General features: G+C 40.1%; 1 protein-coding gene across 1 annotated transcript; it reads right to left on the reverse strand.

The window, feature by feature from the left end:
- Positions 1-12,413: 12,413 nt before the first annotated feature.
- On the reverse strand, positions 12,414-13,904 carry LOC106649086. The gene is made up of 4 exons (XM_014366357.1): positions 13,778-13,904; positions 13,297-13,690; positions 13,000-13,196; positions 12,414-12,919 (listed from the first exon to the last, which is right to left on the reverse strand). The coding sequence occupies exons 1-4, from the start codon at positions 13,902-13,904 to the stop codon at positions 12,414-12,416; spliced, it is 1,224 nt and encodes a 407-aa protein (XP_014221843.1).
- Positions 13,905-16,748: the final 2,844 nt, after the last annotated feature.

Genomic DNA, 16,748 nt, shown 5'->3' on the forward strand with positions numbered 1-16,748 from the left:
AGATTGTAACACGTCCCTGCGGATCGTTTCCAAAGCTTCGCGGCCAAGTTCACGGTCTCGCGCTCAAGGTCGATAACAATGCGAAACGAGCGAGCTTGAACCCCGCTGCGCATCGCAATTGGCTCAACTTATTATTTTTAGATCGGAAAATCTGAAATCTAGGTCAAAATTGTTGTGCTACAACAGCTCTATTAATCGACTCGTGGCTTTGAATTTTCCATTCTCCCCTTAATGCTTTTCCTAATTGACAATATAGACTCTCCTTAATAAACCCGCAGCACATAGACAGACAGCGGCAGCAGCAGCAGCAATACGAGCAGCGGCAATGTTATTCATATACTTGCACACTCATCCTGAACGAAAATCGATCTTTTTTTCTTTTTCGTCGCGTTCGATATATCGCGTACACATCGACAGTGAGACTTATGGACTATTAGGTGGGAGTGCCGTATAAGACCGGACACTCGGTTGATAAAATCTAGTTCAGCGGCAGAGTTTCGATATGAATATACACATATACATACAGTGCGTGCATTAAGTCTCCCGGCGGCACAAACTACACACACACACACACAGCTTATGGGTATTAATGGTCAGTTATTAAAGCCCCTTTGACGCGCGTGAAAATGCGAATCGAGCCGTACGTATTGAAAAGTCCGTGCAATGTAGTATATGCACTCGCACATACACACACACACACGTGTGCATCGAGATGATAGAGTTACGCGCACTGCGTGTAACGGAGCGTTCCTCGTACATATATGTATTTTTTCTGTATATATAAGCTTTCGATTTAACCGTGGCATTGCGCCTGCTGCGCGTGCATAACTTCGGGCACGTCGATGAATTATAACATTCGATATTACTTATCGTAATGAATAAATAATGGAAACGTTCGGAAAATTTTGACGAATGGTATCGCATATGTGTCAATTGCCCCATATACATAGGCCTGAAATTTGTTGCTGTTGTTGTTGTTGTTTTTTTACAGCTCGTCGTAAAATAATAGGTACACACACACATTTTGGAGAGCTCGCTCGAATTTTCCCAATTTACGAGTGTGTAAGGCGCGCGCGCGAAGAAAGTCGAAAACATGCGCTATTTTTTTCCATGGCTGTTCTAAACGTGTCGTTGTATCGGACGGTATACGAACGTGAAAATTCTTTTATTCCGCTCTTTTCTTTCTTTTTAACGCTCCTATAATTCGCCGCCTTTTAATGCGCAAAATGCCACTCTGTAGAGAATGGACTTTCCAAAAGGATCGTGGATCGCGCGACATACGGACTGTTTGCAAATTTTTCCATGGATACATTCATCGAGTAGATGTTGCCATTTGATTTAACGGTTAATTGAGTTAACGTCGGTATTAAGAGCAAATATTTCAAGTCCGCCGATGAAACATCTATACTCTTATTACTGAAAGATAAAAAAGAAACGAAATCTAATGGAATGATTGAAACGAATGCAGCCGGCGGGCACGTGTGCTCGACTATCCGTATCGACTCCGTATGCGTTTACAAAATCTTCGCTCCAGAAACACACCCTTTTGTCGTACACGCGCCGCTCCAGAGAGATAGAGAGATATATGTAATGTATTTAATGACTTAGGGAGTCGGCCACGCGCGGAGAAAGTAAAATAGACTCGATACAGTGAAAGTACACGCGGTGCAAGGGAGAGACGCAAAAAAAAATCAACCACTTTCATAGCTGACCGCCGTGAGGTTGTGTTCCCGCGTAATGACGTATGTGTAGTTATTAGAAAGGTTCGTGCGTGATAGATATAGGACAACGAGGACGGTGGAAAGGGTCTGTGATTTTTGCGGTTCGATGGAGATATCGAAGTCGAGGTGAAAATACAAATTTTCATTTTTCGATACAAAAAAAACGAACGTGAATGTCTCTTCAGGCCACGGCAAATAATCAGATCGATCTTTCCTATAATGAAATTGCTTTATCCAAACAAATTTTCTTTTTATGCATTTATTCATCTTTTCGTGACCCCGAATCTAATCGCTGCGATATGTGCGCGAATAAACGTCAGCTTTGCAAAAATATATACGCACACAAGTAGCCGCTGGTCGCGCAAATAATTAGACAGTTAAAGTATCTCGCGGTGAAGTGCACACCGTACACTCGGACGGCGCGCGATAAATTCAAAACAAAAGTGACAAGCTCCCGCGCGCGAGCTTCGCCTTTTAAAAGCGTGAAATATAATTTGCTGCCGCGGTAGTCCATATAAGATGATAGTTATGAACGTACATATAGTGTACTTTGAGTGTTTCTTTGCTGTGTGCGTCCGTATATGTGCGCCTTTCTCTTGGCTGCTGTGGGCAGTAAATAAGATGAATAATGAAGAGATGCACGAGAATTCGAATGAAAATTGGCTGCTGAAATGTACACACGCACACACTCGCACACATCTTACGCGTGCATTTATGGAGCAATTGAGTAAAAATATTAATGGATTATATAGCTTCGTGAGATGGAACTTTTTTTTTAATATTTCAAAAACCAAAAGTCAAATCAATTTGGACTTTTGACACAGTGAAGTTTAACTGTTACAGAATCTGTAAAATAAATTTCGGACAAAAACATAGGTAATTGTTGATTTTGCATCAATTTTCCTCTGATGTCTGGTACGGTGACTCTGTTATCCATGGTAATAGGCAGGATATATCCTGACAGGATTATCGAAAATCAAAAATTTGACATCATTTTCAGAGTTTATTCTCTTGGCAAGTGATTAAACGAATGAAAAAAAAATGAAAATTTGATAATTTTGCACGAGCTTGAATGATATTTTTGTTTATTTTGGGTAAAGATACTCACATATTGGGCTATAAGTAGCTATTCATTGATATTTAAATGAACAAATAAAAGAATATGTTTAACAATAAATGATGTACTAAAAATGTCTGTATACATAAAATTAAGTAATTGTGGAACTAAAGAGACTATAACGTTCATTGACGATGAGTAGCTTCAGGGATTTACCGCTAGATGTCTTAATCGATTCCAAACGTGAAAAAGCAAAGTTAAGTATATTAATTTTTTGAATGTTACGTATAGTAAGTATTTCCCATCCGGCGCCCCAAACGGGATATTGCCAATTTCGGGCCCGGGGTATGAAAAATCGTATTCTGGCCTATACCGGGAAAAAAAGAAAGCCTCAGTGCACGTGCTAATCGACCTCGGCTTCGCTTCGGTCACTTATTTTACGTGCCCTGGGACTTTTCTATTTTTCCCCACCTAGGGCAGTTATATACTATTTATCACTTCATCGATATCAACCACGTGCTCATTCCCCAATTGTTTGTTTCTTTCTTTCTGGCCTCCCCTTAAATGTTAAACGAGATAATTAATCCGGACAAAAATGAGTATATGGGTCAAAATAATACTTTTTTACAAAACCGTGCGCACGTATGTCACCGATCTTGACGCGCTTTTGGTATGTTATAGTACATGGTAAAAAAGTCCCAAAAAAAAATTTTTAGACCCCCTCCCCCCTCCTACCCCCCACTTCCGGTATAAACGTCCATTTTCGATCTATATTTTTTCTGAGGACATGAAGCAAGTAAAAAATCTGAAAAAATTCATAAAAATACTTTTCCACAATCCAAACAACCTTGAATTTTTTCAGATTTTTTGAGTGCTTCAGGCCTTCAGATAAAATCATTGAAAATTTCAAAAATCGAGATACGGCGGTATGAGCCGATGTAGTACTCGGAAATTTTTTCAGTTATTTTTCGCATTAAAAAACATAACCTCAATTTTTTTCAGATTTTTTCAGATTACCTAACGCACCTTTTGAAGCCAAAAACCGATTTTTTTGACGAAAATAATTTTTTTAGGACAGTACGGAGCCTCGAAAAATCTGAAAAAAATTTTTTCTTGTTTTTTTCATCAAAATACGTAATCTCAAATTTTTTCAGATTTTTTAATTGAAGGCGATAGCTTCTAGGGCCGAAAAATGCTATTTTTAACAAAAAATGGTTCCTAGAACCCGATGGTTCCGGTGAAAAAATTTGAAAATATTTTTTTTGAATTCCTTGTCAAATTTTAATAAATTTTGACCGTTTCAAAAGTTCGATTGAAGCTTCCTAGCTCATTTTAGAGCATCAAACGAGTTTTATCATTCCTTAATGTCTTCAGAAACGTCTTCAGATATTTTGCACTAATCTTTGTCCTGCTCTAAAATGAGCTAGGAAGCTTCAATCGAACTTTTGAAACGGTCAAAATTTATTAAAATTTGACAAGGAATTCAAAAAAAATATTTTCAAATTTTTTCACCGGAACCATCGGGTTCTAGGAACCATTTTTTGTTAAAAATAGCATTTTTCGGCCCTAGAAGCTATCGCCTTCAATTAAAAAATCTGAAAAAATTTGAGATTACGTATTTTGATGAAAAAAACAAGAAAAAATTTTTTTCAGATTTTTCGAGGCTCCGTACTGTCCTAAAAAAATTATTTTCGTCAAAAAAATCGGTTTTTGGCTTCAAAAGGTGCGTTAGGTAATCTGAAAAAATCTGAAAAAAATTGAGGTTATGTTTTTTAATGCGAAAAATAACTGAAAAAATTTCCGAGTACTACATCGGCTCATACCGCCGTATCTCGATTTTTGAAATTTTCAATGATTTTATCTGAAGGCCTGAAGCACTCAAAAAATCTGAAAAAATTCAAGGTTGTTTGGATTGTGGAAAAGTATTTTTATGAATTTTTTCAGATTTTTTACTTGCTTCATGTCCTCAGAAAAAATATAGATCGAAAATGGACGTTTATACCGGAAGTGGGGGGTAGGAGGGGGGAGGGGGTCTAAAAATTTTTTTTTGGGACCTTTTTACCATGTACTATAACATACCAAAAGCGCGTCAAGATCGGTGACATACGTGCGCACGGTTTTGTAAAAAAGTATTATTTTGACCCATATGTATACAACAATTCGCCGGAACTGCAGTTCTGCAACACGGCACGATGCACTTGATGCATAAATTTGAGAACTGTTTCAACGTTTCCACTCGCAACGAATCAAGAAGTATTGTATGTAAACTCGCTGTAAATAGAGATAAAAAAAAAATTATTTTTTCTTTCAATCTTTCATGTATTATAAACGGAAAAAAACGTTCACGCATCGCCCGTACGGCTAGGCTCGAATTTATCAAATCTATATTCTCAGCCTCTTCGTCCCGGAATAAGACCGGTTTGCGCGTTAGATACGTACATTTTTTTTTATTTTCTTTTCTTTCTTTTTTTTTAAGGAATTTTCACGATCCCTGCGTTAAAACTTTCTACCGTATACGTCGCTCGCGCGCACGTGCGCCTGTTATATACAGATATATATATAATACCGTGTATAATCTTGTTAGACTGTCAACCTCGTTTCGCTAACAATTTATCAAAAACTACCTGATGCGCACAAATTTCGCGATGTTATACTGCCTCGCAGTCATAAAGCCATAAGTTAGGCTAATTATACACGCGCACTCACCGACGACTACGAGTGCCTCGCAATCGCGCAAATATCTATCCGATATGTAATTTAACTCGCGGTCTCGCGCAATATATATCCGTGGAAGGCAAAAAAAAAAATTCGAAGTTTATTCATGGGAAGAATCGCGGCACGATAAACATATCTTTCGAATGGTCGATCGAGCTACGCACGCATCGATCGCGAGTAGAGAGAGAGAGATCCGCGAAGCTACATCCCGCTGTGCCGACGAGCCGCAGCTCGGACATCGCGCTGCGTTTATTATATATGCACACAATAACAATAACAACGAAAACAACGAAAACAACAACAACAACAACAACGGCGGCGGCGGCTTATCGCGCAAGAGCGCGTAATCTCTCGTATATACACCCAACGCTTCCGGTCTCTCTCGAAGAAAAGTGCAGTACATGTGTATGTGTGTATTATACACGTGCTTATATACGTGCTGGTGGATATATAAAAGAGGCCACTTGGTCACCAGGTCCATTCCGGGCGCGATTCCCAGGATCGCATCTCTCTCTCTCTCTCTCTCTATCCATCTATCTACCTATCTCTATCTCTCTCGCTCGCTCACTCACTCTTCAACTGGTTCCTGTATACGCGAGCTCATGTGTGTGTGTATTTGTAGTTGGTTATACGCGCGAGAAAACGATCGCGAGTAGCAGTCGTATAGTGGCGCGCGATTAAGAGCTACAACGCGTCTGTATGCACTGCGCACCGCCAACGCCGTCGCCGCCGCCACTACCACCTCCTCTCTCGTATATCTGTGTGTTTTTATCGTGTGTATATCCATGCAAGTACTTATACTCGCAGGTGTAAACGCTGAACGATGTTAAGCGGCGCTTTAGAGTACTGCACTTTGCATCGTGACAGTCGACGCAAGCCGAGTTCGTTTAATGTTGCTTTGCATTTTTTTTGAAAGACTTGATTTTCAGTTCAGTTATCGTCGACCGAAATTTTATTTAGTCTGCGCACAGAAATAATTTCCGCCGTCGCTGGATTTTCGCACATTGATTCGTGCGTGAGAAAAAAAAACTTGAATTTAATATTTAATAATGATGTTCCAATTTAAACTTTATACTCGAGTTGAAACATTTCGTTAAAAATTTCTCATTAAAATTCAATCATTTTTAATTCCGAAAATCACCACGAGATGGCGAGTACCTTTATCTGTAAATATGCAAGTGGCAAAGTAAAGCTTATTATATAAGTAAGAGCGTGAAAGCATGGGTATATACGCGCACAAATTTGATTTCGATCAAGTTCTTTAATTATTCTGTGTAGTAAACATTGAAAATAGCTTTGAACATTACAATAGCTGACAATAACCTAGATCTTCCAAATACCATCGTGAATTAATGTTTACGATTAAGTATGGTCATCATTGCGCATACGTGTCGTGCCGAACATATTATGTATACACATGACCCAGAATCTAATATGTATTATACACAAGTCGGAAATGAACGACTAGCTCGATCGACCATGCTGCATCAAAAACGACCGGGTAGTTTCGGATTTTTGTTTCTTTTCTATTTATTTTTTTTCGTTTAGTACATAATCTTGATTTATGAAAGCCATTAATGGGGTAAATTTCCACGAGGCGCTCGCTCGCGCGTACACAGCGTAATGAATGATTTAAACTCATTGCGTTTAATTCTATAATTTAATGCGCTCCCTACGCCGCCGCTGCTGTTGCCGGAGGCGCACGCGAGATATAAATAAACCTCGCGATAACGATAGTTGGATGCCGACAAATTTTCCTCAAAACAGTATTCGTATATGTATAATGTTTATGTATATACAAGGTATGCGCCAGAGCGCGCGCGCGGCGGCTTTCGTCTCAAATGTATATAATTAAGAATTCAGCGACGATAATCAGGTTAAGCACGCGGCGGTAGGAGGTAGCGGCATCGTCGTAGTCGTCGTCGTTGAGAAATGAAAAAATGTCTCAATCGTATGAAAGTTGCAGTTGCAGTTGCCTAGATCATCTTCCGGGTAAAGTGAGATTCGAGCGAACGAAAAGGAAGACGACTGTCGCGTCGCTTCGCTATGTGTGTGTGTACGTACGAGTTCTTCTTTTCTGTTTTTTTCTCCCTCTTTCCACGGTGTGTACTATACTTTTGCTATATATAAATGTAGCGTATAGACACTCGTCGGCCGTGACCTCGTTTTTCGGGATGGCCGCGCGCGCCTCCGCGACAACGTGTTCAAATGTCATTGCCGCAGCAAAGGAGTTCGTGCACTATGTGTAACAATGCGCGTCTCGCTGCTATTATTGCCATCACTTTGATTTGCTTTTTGTGTTTTTTTTTCAGTCTACTACGCTCGATTTCCTTTATCAATCGATCCACATTCCCTAGGATAAAAACTTCTAGCGATGACACCTCTGCAACGGCGAGCCATTAATCTTTGATTCTCATCTCGCGCGCGCACGCGATTATTGCGAGTCGTAAACTCGAAAGTTATAGCATCGCCTACATACATAAATTTTAATTGAACCTTACTTATTCCAGCTTTTCCAGATTTTTCGCACTCGTTAAAATGTTGCGTAAATTTATGTATTTAAGAGCTGAACGCAATTGTTATAATTGCGTGTAATACATATTTTATTCTTCCGTATAAACTGCGAATCTCGAGTTTTTATCTCTTAACGAATCGCCGTAATAATTAATGCATGTGTGTGTGTACGCGTGCTTACACGTGCACATTTATCTTACGTATAAACTCGAGTACTTTTACCGAACGACGAAAATTTATTCGATCGGTCTAACGTTAAAAAAAAAACTTGCCAATCATCGCGCGCGCGCATCTTAATTCGGTGTCTGATCGAATCGGTCTTGTACTACTTACGACGCGACAATGCTAGCAACAATGGCAAGCGACGAAGTAAATATATGCGTGTGGTTGGCTATGGACGATGATCTGGCTGTGGGCAAAAATCTCTTGACCGATAGCGACAGTGAGCTCGCTCCTCAGACACGCATACACACACACAAGGAGTGACTGCGAGTATCCTACTGTATATAGTACACGCTCGCGCGCTCGGACGCCTGCTCCTACTGCTCGACTTTCTATTTGTATAACAAAAGCAAAATATAATGCAAGGAAACGGTCACTCTTGATTTCTATTGATACCTTGCTCTCCTAGCGCGAGCGCATACATACAATTACGCCGCGCGCGCGCGCGTACAGTTGTGTACTTGTTCTGTACGAAGAAAGAAAAAAAAAAGAGCTGGAGAATTTCACCTATTCTTGTGGTGCAGAGAGCATTAATGCAGCCAAAAGAGCGGCACCGAAAGAAATTTTTCGATGGCTACGAGAACCCATAATAACGTGTGTGGGATATTAATATTATGAATGAAAATTATATAGAATTCAGTTGGAATAATTGGTTTTTATGGCAGAAGGGTCTGATGATTTTATTTAAAATTTTAGGATTATTTTTCAGAGACTTGAAGCTGAGATTTTTCTTAGATTCAGGATTTTTTTGTGGCACTGAGTGATTTTTGACAAGAGTTTCAAACAGGTATTTTACTAAAATTAGATACAATAATCTTGACAGTCAAAATAATGTAGTTATAGATACAAACAAAAATCTAATCAATTGCATTCATACTTTTATGATCATAAACGCAGGACAAAATATGGCTTTCCATGTAGATTTTATAATGTCAATTAATAATAAAAAATAATTCTTCTTTTAAATTTGTTGGAAAATTTTTTCCCGAAATATCAAACAATTAAACATTTTAAAACTGATACTTTCAGATCGTACAATAAACTAATATAGCACATTGTAAGTTCTAATAAAATTCAAACTCCGCATCGGTGACATAAAAATGAAAAAAAAAAAACCATAATACTTTTCACGTCAGACCAAATTAATGTTTATCGCGATCGATTTCACACAGAATCAATCATATACAAATGTATGCCGGACCAGCTTTATATATATTTACTCGGATATCACGCCGTTTCGGTAAAACGCGCTCGCTCGCTCGCCTGCCTCTGACCTCGTTAGGCGCTCCGCCGCGCGGAAATCTATTCCGCGTCTTCATCGTCTTTCGCACACACATTCACACACGACGCTTTTTTTTCCTGATTCGGAGCACCATATAATGTCATAAGGAAAAGTGCGAGAGCTGCGCCTCGAGTCGTATTTACCGATATCTATGGTATAAGCGAGCTTGCAAACGCTCGTGTTGCTGTATATATCTAGACATGCTGTAAAATGTTTAAATTATAATTATAAATGATGAGGTAATAGTGACATTTGTTCAAAAATTATATTTGAAGCATACAAATAAGTTTGTTTCCCTTCTTAAGCGTTTTTTTTAATCTCAATAATTCATTTTGGTTATTAACATTTTATTGTTCAACAATTTTCAAATTCTGTAAATTTTTGTATTAAATACATATTTCTATTCATTAGTACCCACGAGGATGCGACCTAGGAGTCTTTAATTTTTTAATTTTTTATCTTTACCCAGAAAAGAAGTCAAATCCAAAGAAGACTATGTAAAATATCTTAAAATTCATTAACATTATTTATCTAGTTTTTGGAGATTTTTCTGTTACAATATCGAACGCATTTCAAATGATCTGAAATAAACATTTAATTTGCTCAAAAAATAAAGACCCGTTTTCCCACTTCAAGTCTTCACCGATAGATGGCAAGTACCTTCAAATCTACAAATCTGCAAGTAGTAAAATGAATATAGTTGTATAAGTCAAAGCGAGGTTCTATAAAAATCTAGCTACTTTTTCACTTCTAGGGCGTTCAGTATTCAACGTTGCGGTTGCAATAAGTATGCATTTGCTAAGCTCCTCATAACTATAACGAAGTAAAAATTTTTGTGGCTACTTTCAATGCTCGAGTTTTCTCTGAAGTTTTTAACGCTGCCGCGCGTGATTAGTTTATGCTTTCATACGTCACATTTTCTCGTACGGATTAGCTTTCATTTCGACTTCGCAAAATGTTTTGAATTATAATTTCAATTGGCTTTTCTTTTCCCTGAACGTCCTTTATTCTATTAATCGAGCTACTTCGTTACCGCTGTCAGTGTCAAAAAAAAAATTACCGATTTTATAGCAACTTCGATAAAGTACGTGTAATGCGTCAAGTAGAATCGCTTTCGAAAATCTGTAAAAATTTTAAACGTTCTCGTGTTCACCGATCGAAGCTCAGTTCATCAATTTTATAATGTAACTAAAAACAAAAATATTTGACAACGATTCATGTCCGCCGGTGCAACTATCGCCAACCAATCAAACACTTTCGAAGCATATATACAAAAATGATGGATCGAACGCATGAGTGTGTATTCGCGTGACCGGCACGATTCCGACTTTCTCAGCGAGATAAAAGCAAAACTCACGAAAAATCTATAATTTGTTTCTAAAATAGATAAGCATCGAAATATCATTATTTGATCGATCAAGTAAAATTCGCGAGAAACAGGGTCGATCGTGTTGTATATAAGACACGCTGTTGCGCTGCTATACGTGCTGTACGAGTAATAATGCGAGAGATGTATATAAAGGAGAAATCGCCTTTTGCATATGAGCGAATTAGAGTATACAGAAGTTTTGAATGGGACGGCGCATTGTTGCGAAGTGTGTCGAGTTCAATTTATTATCGTTGATTTTTCATTGATATCCTGGTGTGTATGCGCGAAATTTCATTTGATTAAAGTCAGAAAAGTTGCTAGGATAGTGATATTTGTGTGCACTTTCAAAATTCGCATACGTCATTGAATTGTAATCTTTAAAAATTGTATCAACGAGAGAAACAATAGTGGTTCACAACACATTAAACAATTAATTTGTGCAAAAAATTAAATAATAATTAATCATACAAAATCGAAAAATAATAGCAAGTGTTATTTATCTATGCCTAAACCGAAAAATCTGAACTTTCTAACGCGAAAAAATTTATGCGTATTACTCAACACTAACCTACTAAACTCGTGTTAAGTATGTTATCCTCGTGCAAAAGAGGCATCATCGTAACGCACGAGGAGTGCAATTCGGAAGTCCATTATATTTCTTAATGAAAGTTGGCTGCCTATTATTTTTCTCTCTTAATTTTATAGCATCGGTCACGCAATATCAATATCGAAATTGCAGCATTTATGGTTTATAAAAAGAAGAAGAGAAAAAAATGAATTATTTATTCTTGCCGCGAGGTCGAGAAATATCTCGCGAAACTACGCGGCAATTATAATTCAACGAGATTTCGATTTCACATAATAGTCGGTATAAGTACATTTCTATTGTGTGTACTACACGGCTTCGATCGTCGGGTGTCGGACGATTTCTACGACTTTACGGAATCTTCGTAAAATTAGCTTTCCAATAGTGGAGTTTTTTTAAAAACACTCGAAACATCGAATTAAAATGGTGTATATTTTATTTTACGTAATAATACTTTTTATACAGACACAATATTGCATTTAACTATTGCTTCGCTCGAACTATATAATTTTCGACTAAGTAACGCTTGTTTTTTTCTTATTTTCTTTTTCGCGACAATCAAACGATCAATACTTTCATGGCATTAAATATCATGGATGTGTGTATTCGATGAAAATGAGTTTCTTTTTTTTTTTTTAACGTCGTTACTGATATTCGTTTACAGCTTAAAAACTATCAATGACTATACACTCTTACAAATGTTATTCTCACTGTCATTATGTACATTATATTACAAGGCTAACGTATCGCTTAATGGATAACTTACGAATGTATAATTGGCGATGATTTAACAATTTCTATGATTTTGAGAAACTTTGTTTCTCGATTATGAATTCAACGATGGACGGATTGTTCGATACTTGAGTAAAAAAATCATCTACTTCTAACCGAACACTTACGAACTAAGGTAACATAAAAAAACATCGCTGACGATCATCTCCATCGTCCTATTTTCTCGACTTTTTCTCGTCGTCCGTCTCGGCCTCTATCTCGCTCTTCTTGTTGTTCCTCGCGTAGGCCTGATAGGCCAATTCTTGAGCGAAATGTTGAGCGTCGTTGTTGTTGTTGCCGTAATCGTTGTAAGACGTGGAAGGATGGAATCCGTTGGAGCCGAAGTCGCTGTTGACGCCCTCCTTGCTGTAGGGACTGCCGAAGACGCCGCCGCCGGGGCCGTATCCACCGCCCAATCCGCTACCGCCACCCAGACCGCCGTGCAAACCGCCCGGATGGCCCAGACCGTTGGGCGAGTAGATGGGTGGCGTGTACGAGGGCGACAGGGGCTTGTAGAGCTTGAAGAAGCCGATGATGCCGGGCACGACGATGGCCGCGAAGCCGAGGAGCTTCTTGAACGAGGCCAGGCCGAGAATGAGAGGTAGGAAGAGCAGGAGCTTGAGCTTGAAGAGCTTGAGGACGATCAGCATGGGGATGAGGATTTTCCTCAGCCGGTGACGAGCTATAAGAATAACGAGATGATGATTAGTATTTCACGACTCTCGTTTCGTCTAAGATGGTACATAGAAGTAATATACTTACAGAATACGGTGTCCTTCTTGTTCTCCAGCACGTCGATCTCGTCGGCGATCTCGTCGAGGAATCTCGGCGCGTAGACCTCGTTACTGGCGGACATGAGCCAGCTCGGGGCCGACACCTCGAACGCCGACGTCTTGACGAATCGCTCGGCTTTTCTCAGGGCGAATTTCACCAGCTGGTCCCACTCCGTATCCTCGGATCTGCTTGGAAACGATACAACGAGACACATCGTCAAGAAATCTGCTCGATCTATACCTATACATATCGATTTCTCGATCGAAAAATGCGTGCCAATCATACCTGGGCTCGGTCGAGTACTCGTAGGGCTGTCTCGCTACCTCGCTGATGACGTTCCTCGGCATCCTCACCACCCTCACGCTCTCCGTCAATTCGTAGCTCGGCTCCTCGAAGAAATCGGCGAAGGTGTTGAGCGCCCGGGACTTGAAGCACTCGGCGAAGTCGCCGTTCAGGCAGCCCTTGTTCGACTTGGCCATGTACGGGTCCATGGTCTGGCCGACGCCGAGGCCGAACCAGTCGAACAGGTCCTTGCCGTCGCGATTCTGCGTCTGGTGGCGATCGTAGATTATGCGACGTCCCTCGGAGGAGTAATTGTCCTCGTCCTCGTCGAGATCCTTGCGGAAGAGATTGCGACCCTCGCCGTCTACGGGAGGAGCTGGTGCCACTTTCAACGGAGCTGCGCGAAATTAATTTTTTTTATTATATTATTCCGGAATAAAGAATAATTAAATAAAATAATTTATATTCGCATTGGAAAACTCACAAGTCTCTGCAGGACTCTCCGTTTTCTTGTTATCCTCGGCGGCATTGCTGGCCGTGGTAAGGCACAGCAGCGTTACCGCGAGCAGCGGCAGCAGCCACGACTTTATCGACGGTCGGTCGGACCTCATTCTGCTCGCACTCGCTGCTTTGCCGTTTATCACGCCTGTCAAGAAAAATCAAACACGTTATTACACGGTTAATTTATGCAATCTTCGCCACATAAGTTTCTCCTCTCTTCTTTTTTTCCACCGCGACGACGAGAAATGTGTTTATCCGAATTCCATCGCGTCGAGATTTTATATTAGAAAAAAGAAGAAAAAATAGCACGATTCCAGGTAAACGAAGTTAACGTGTTTTTCACGGCTGCGTTAAAAATATTATGGAATGTGTATACGACGATATCAACAAAAAAAAACATTAACCGTTAGCGAATTTATATCTTAAAAAGTACACCAATTGCACTCGTTGTAAATGAATAATCACTCACTTATATTATGCACCCCGCTTTCTATATCGATACAATAAAACACTATAATATATAATTTTCCGCTGCACTACTGGTGACGATAAAAACTCGCGGGATCGATATACAGGGTCCTGAATTTCGTGTGTCTGTTACGCGTCCCGCGGGCACAACGTGTGTGATGTGTATAAAATACGTGACTCACGACGACGTCCTAGATCGGCGCGGCTGAAAATCCGAACACGTGTGTGTCCCATTCACACACTCCGTGTATGTGTGTGGCGCGTTTGTTCAACATACTTAAAACACACAGGTGACAGATCGACGTACCACTTTCCCCCGCGATCGCTTAGCTCTAGCAGTATAGGCCCCACTCTCATTAACGCCCGGCCGTTATTATAATTGATAGAACAAACACACCACCGCAGCGGCGGATATTATTTCTCTGGAGGCTTCGCTTTTTTTTTGTACAATTGAAAAATATAGGCGATAATTGCACGTATATTTACCGATCTCTTACCGATCTCGATGATGAGCCGCGTCTTCGTCGTCGTAAAAGATTCATCCCGAAGCCACCATGCGCGCGAGGAATGCGTGCCGCTAAACACGCATTTATAACGATGGAATTTATAAAATATCCAGCGTACCGTACTCGCGAATGTCGATATTATTACAGCAGGTGCCTCGACGCACACAACTTCAAAACTCACTGCACGAGTTTTATATATAATATTTGATGAAATAAAATATAATAAAACATACGAAACTCGCGTACGCGCCACACGAGCGAACGTACGAGACTCGCAGCGCAGGCCGGTCGCGATCACATGCGCACTCCTCGCCTCGGTTCCTTCGAACGGCGCGGAAAAAGCTTCTACGTGTGTGTTTATGTGTGTGTGTGCGCCGCGTGACGCTCTATGGTTCCCGTTAGGCCGCGCAACGGCGCGACCGTGTCCATACGTATATACACACACTACAACCTGCCCATGCAACGTGTATAGAAATAAATATATCTGTATATATACACGTTCTTGCGGCGCACACACACACACACGCAGGCACGAATGGGCGGTATTTATAATATAACGCAGGTGCAGTGCGCGCAGCTCATAAATTTGCGAAAGGTGTGCGTGTGAATTTTCGAAGCTGGAACCGATTCCTGTCACGACGACGACGACGCCAAGTCGTGCACGCGCGCCGCAGCCTACTTGCTGTACAGCCCGCGCGATCTTTTGCAATTACCGATGGTGCACTTGTGTGCGCAGCGCCGAGAGAGAGAAAGAGAGAGAGATACATTATGTGTACTTGCGATTTTCGGAGAATCGGCCGAGTGCCGGCGATCGTTCGTGTGCAAGTACCGCGAGAGGATCGCGCGCGGCCGTAATATTCGCACGCCATAAAAAAAAGAAAGAAAGAAACAAAAAGATAAAAAAACTGTAAGAAAGATGAGGCGTGAGAGATGTCCATCGACCCGGTCCCCCCGACTCAAGGTGGAAATTTTTTTTTCTCGTACAAGTTTCGTCGTACGAACTTTCGAGCTTATGAGGTCTAAATAAAATGCAGGTTACGTCGTGTCCTTGTCTATGGTAACACTGAACGATTACATGATAGAAAGTCGACGACGTACCAGCGAAGATGATACAATCGCACCTATACGTATTTATTGCGTCTGTATTTATTTATTTATTTTTTTTTTTTTCGATGTCCAAGTCTTGTGGTCGCGAACGTGTTAACAATACAGTATGTGGTATACTTACGGTGTTGTACGTGCGTCTTTTTACATGTATGTGCAATGAATTAGAAAAGTGAGAGAGAGAGAGAGAAAAAAAAACAATGGTCAATGATATTGGCGCAAAATTAACACAATGTATACGCAAAATGTGTCAGTCCATGTAGGTCTTGCTTTTTATTCAGTTCATTGGGCGCTTATAGGTGCGCGCATTTTTTATGTGCCAGCAGCGATTCCGATAAATTGTGCGTTTGGAATTGTCATCGTCGTGTGGGTCTTCTTCTTCTTCTTCGTCATCGTCTTCGTCGTTGTCATCGTTTAGCTTATTTATTTGTCAATCTCATAGTCTTTTTTGTATAAGTAATTATACCTAGAACTCTCAAATTAAGTCATAGAGATTATAATTCAAGTCAGGGGTATACGATTCAAACTCGATTTTCACGGATAGATTTTTTAACAAGAAACGAAAAAGTAAATAAATTGCTCAATGGCAAAAGAAACATTAGAAATTGTTTTTTTTGTCGTTCACCACTCCGTATATACTTATAACGACCACGCGCCGAGCTCGCGAGATACAAATAAAAACATTGCACACTCGAAACAACGAAACGAAACAAAAAAAAGGTAAAAAAAATAAAAATAAAATCGACCACTTTCACGCACTTTCACTCGCGGCGATATAATAATGCTCGGACACAATCGAAGCGCTGAGTTTGAAATTACGATACGTTTATAATCTTGCGAGCGAGTTATAGATGGATCAATGGATTAATAATGAAA

Source organism: Trichogramma pretiosum, unplaced genomic scaffold, assembly GCF_000599845.2.
Source record: "Trichogramma pretiosum strain Unisexual culture from Peru unplaced genomic scaffold, Tpre_2.0 scaffold17, whole genome shotgun sequence".
Taxonomy (NCBI): domain Eukaryota; kingdom Metazoa; phylum Arthropoda; class Insecta; order Hymenoptera; family Trichogrammatidae; genus Trichogramma; species Trichogramma pretiosum.

What these genes read in the sequence shown, in the direction of transcription:
- LOC106649086 (XM_014366357.1), bottom strand. Translation starts at nt 13,904, where the DNA reads ATGAGGTCCGACCGACCGTCGATAAAGTCGTGGCTGCTGCCGCTGCTC. An exon ending in GGAGAGTCCTGCAGAGACTT is followed by an intron (nt 13,691 to 13,777) that starts GTGAGTTTTCCA and finishes AATTTCGCGCAG; the next exon opens with CTCCGTTGAAAGTGGCACCA. An exon ending in CAAGAAGGACACCGTATTCT is followed by an intron (nt 12,920 to 12,999) that starts GTAAGTATATTA and finishes TTATTCTTATAG; the next exon opens with CTCGTCACCGGCTGAGGAAA.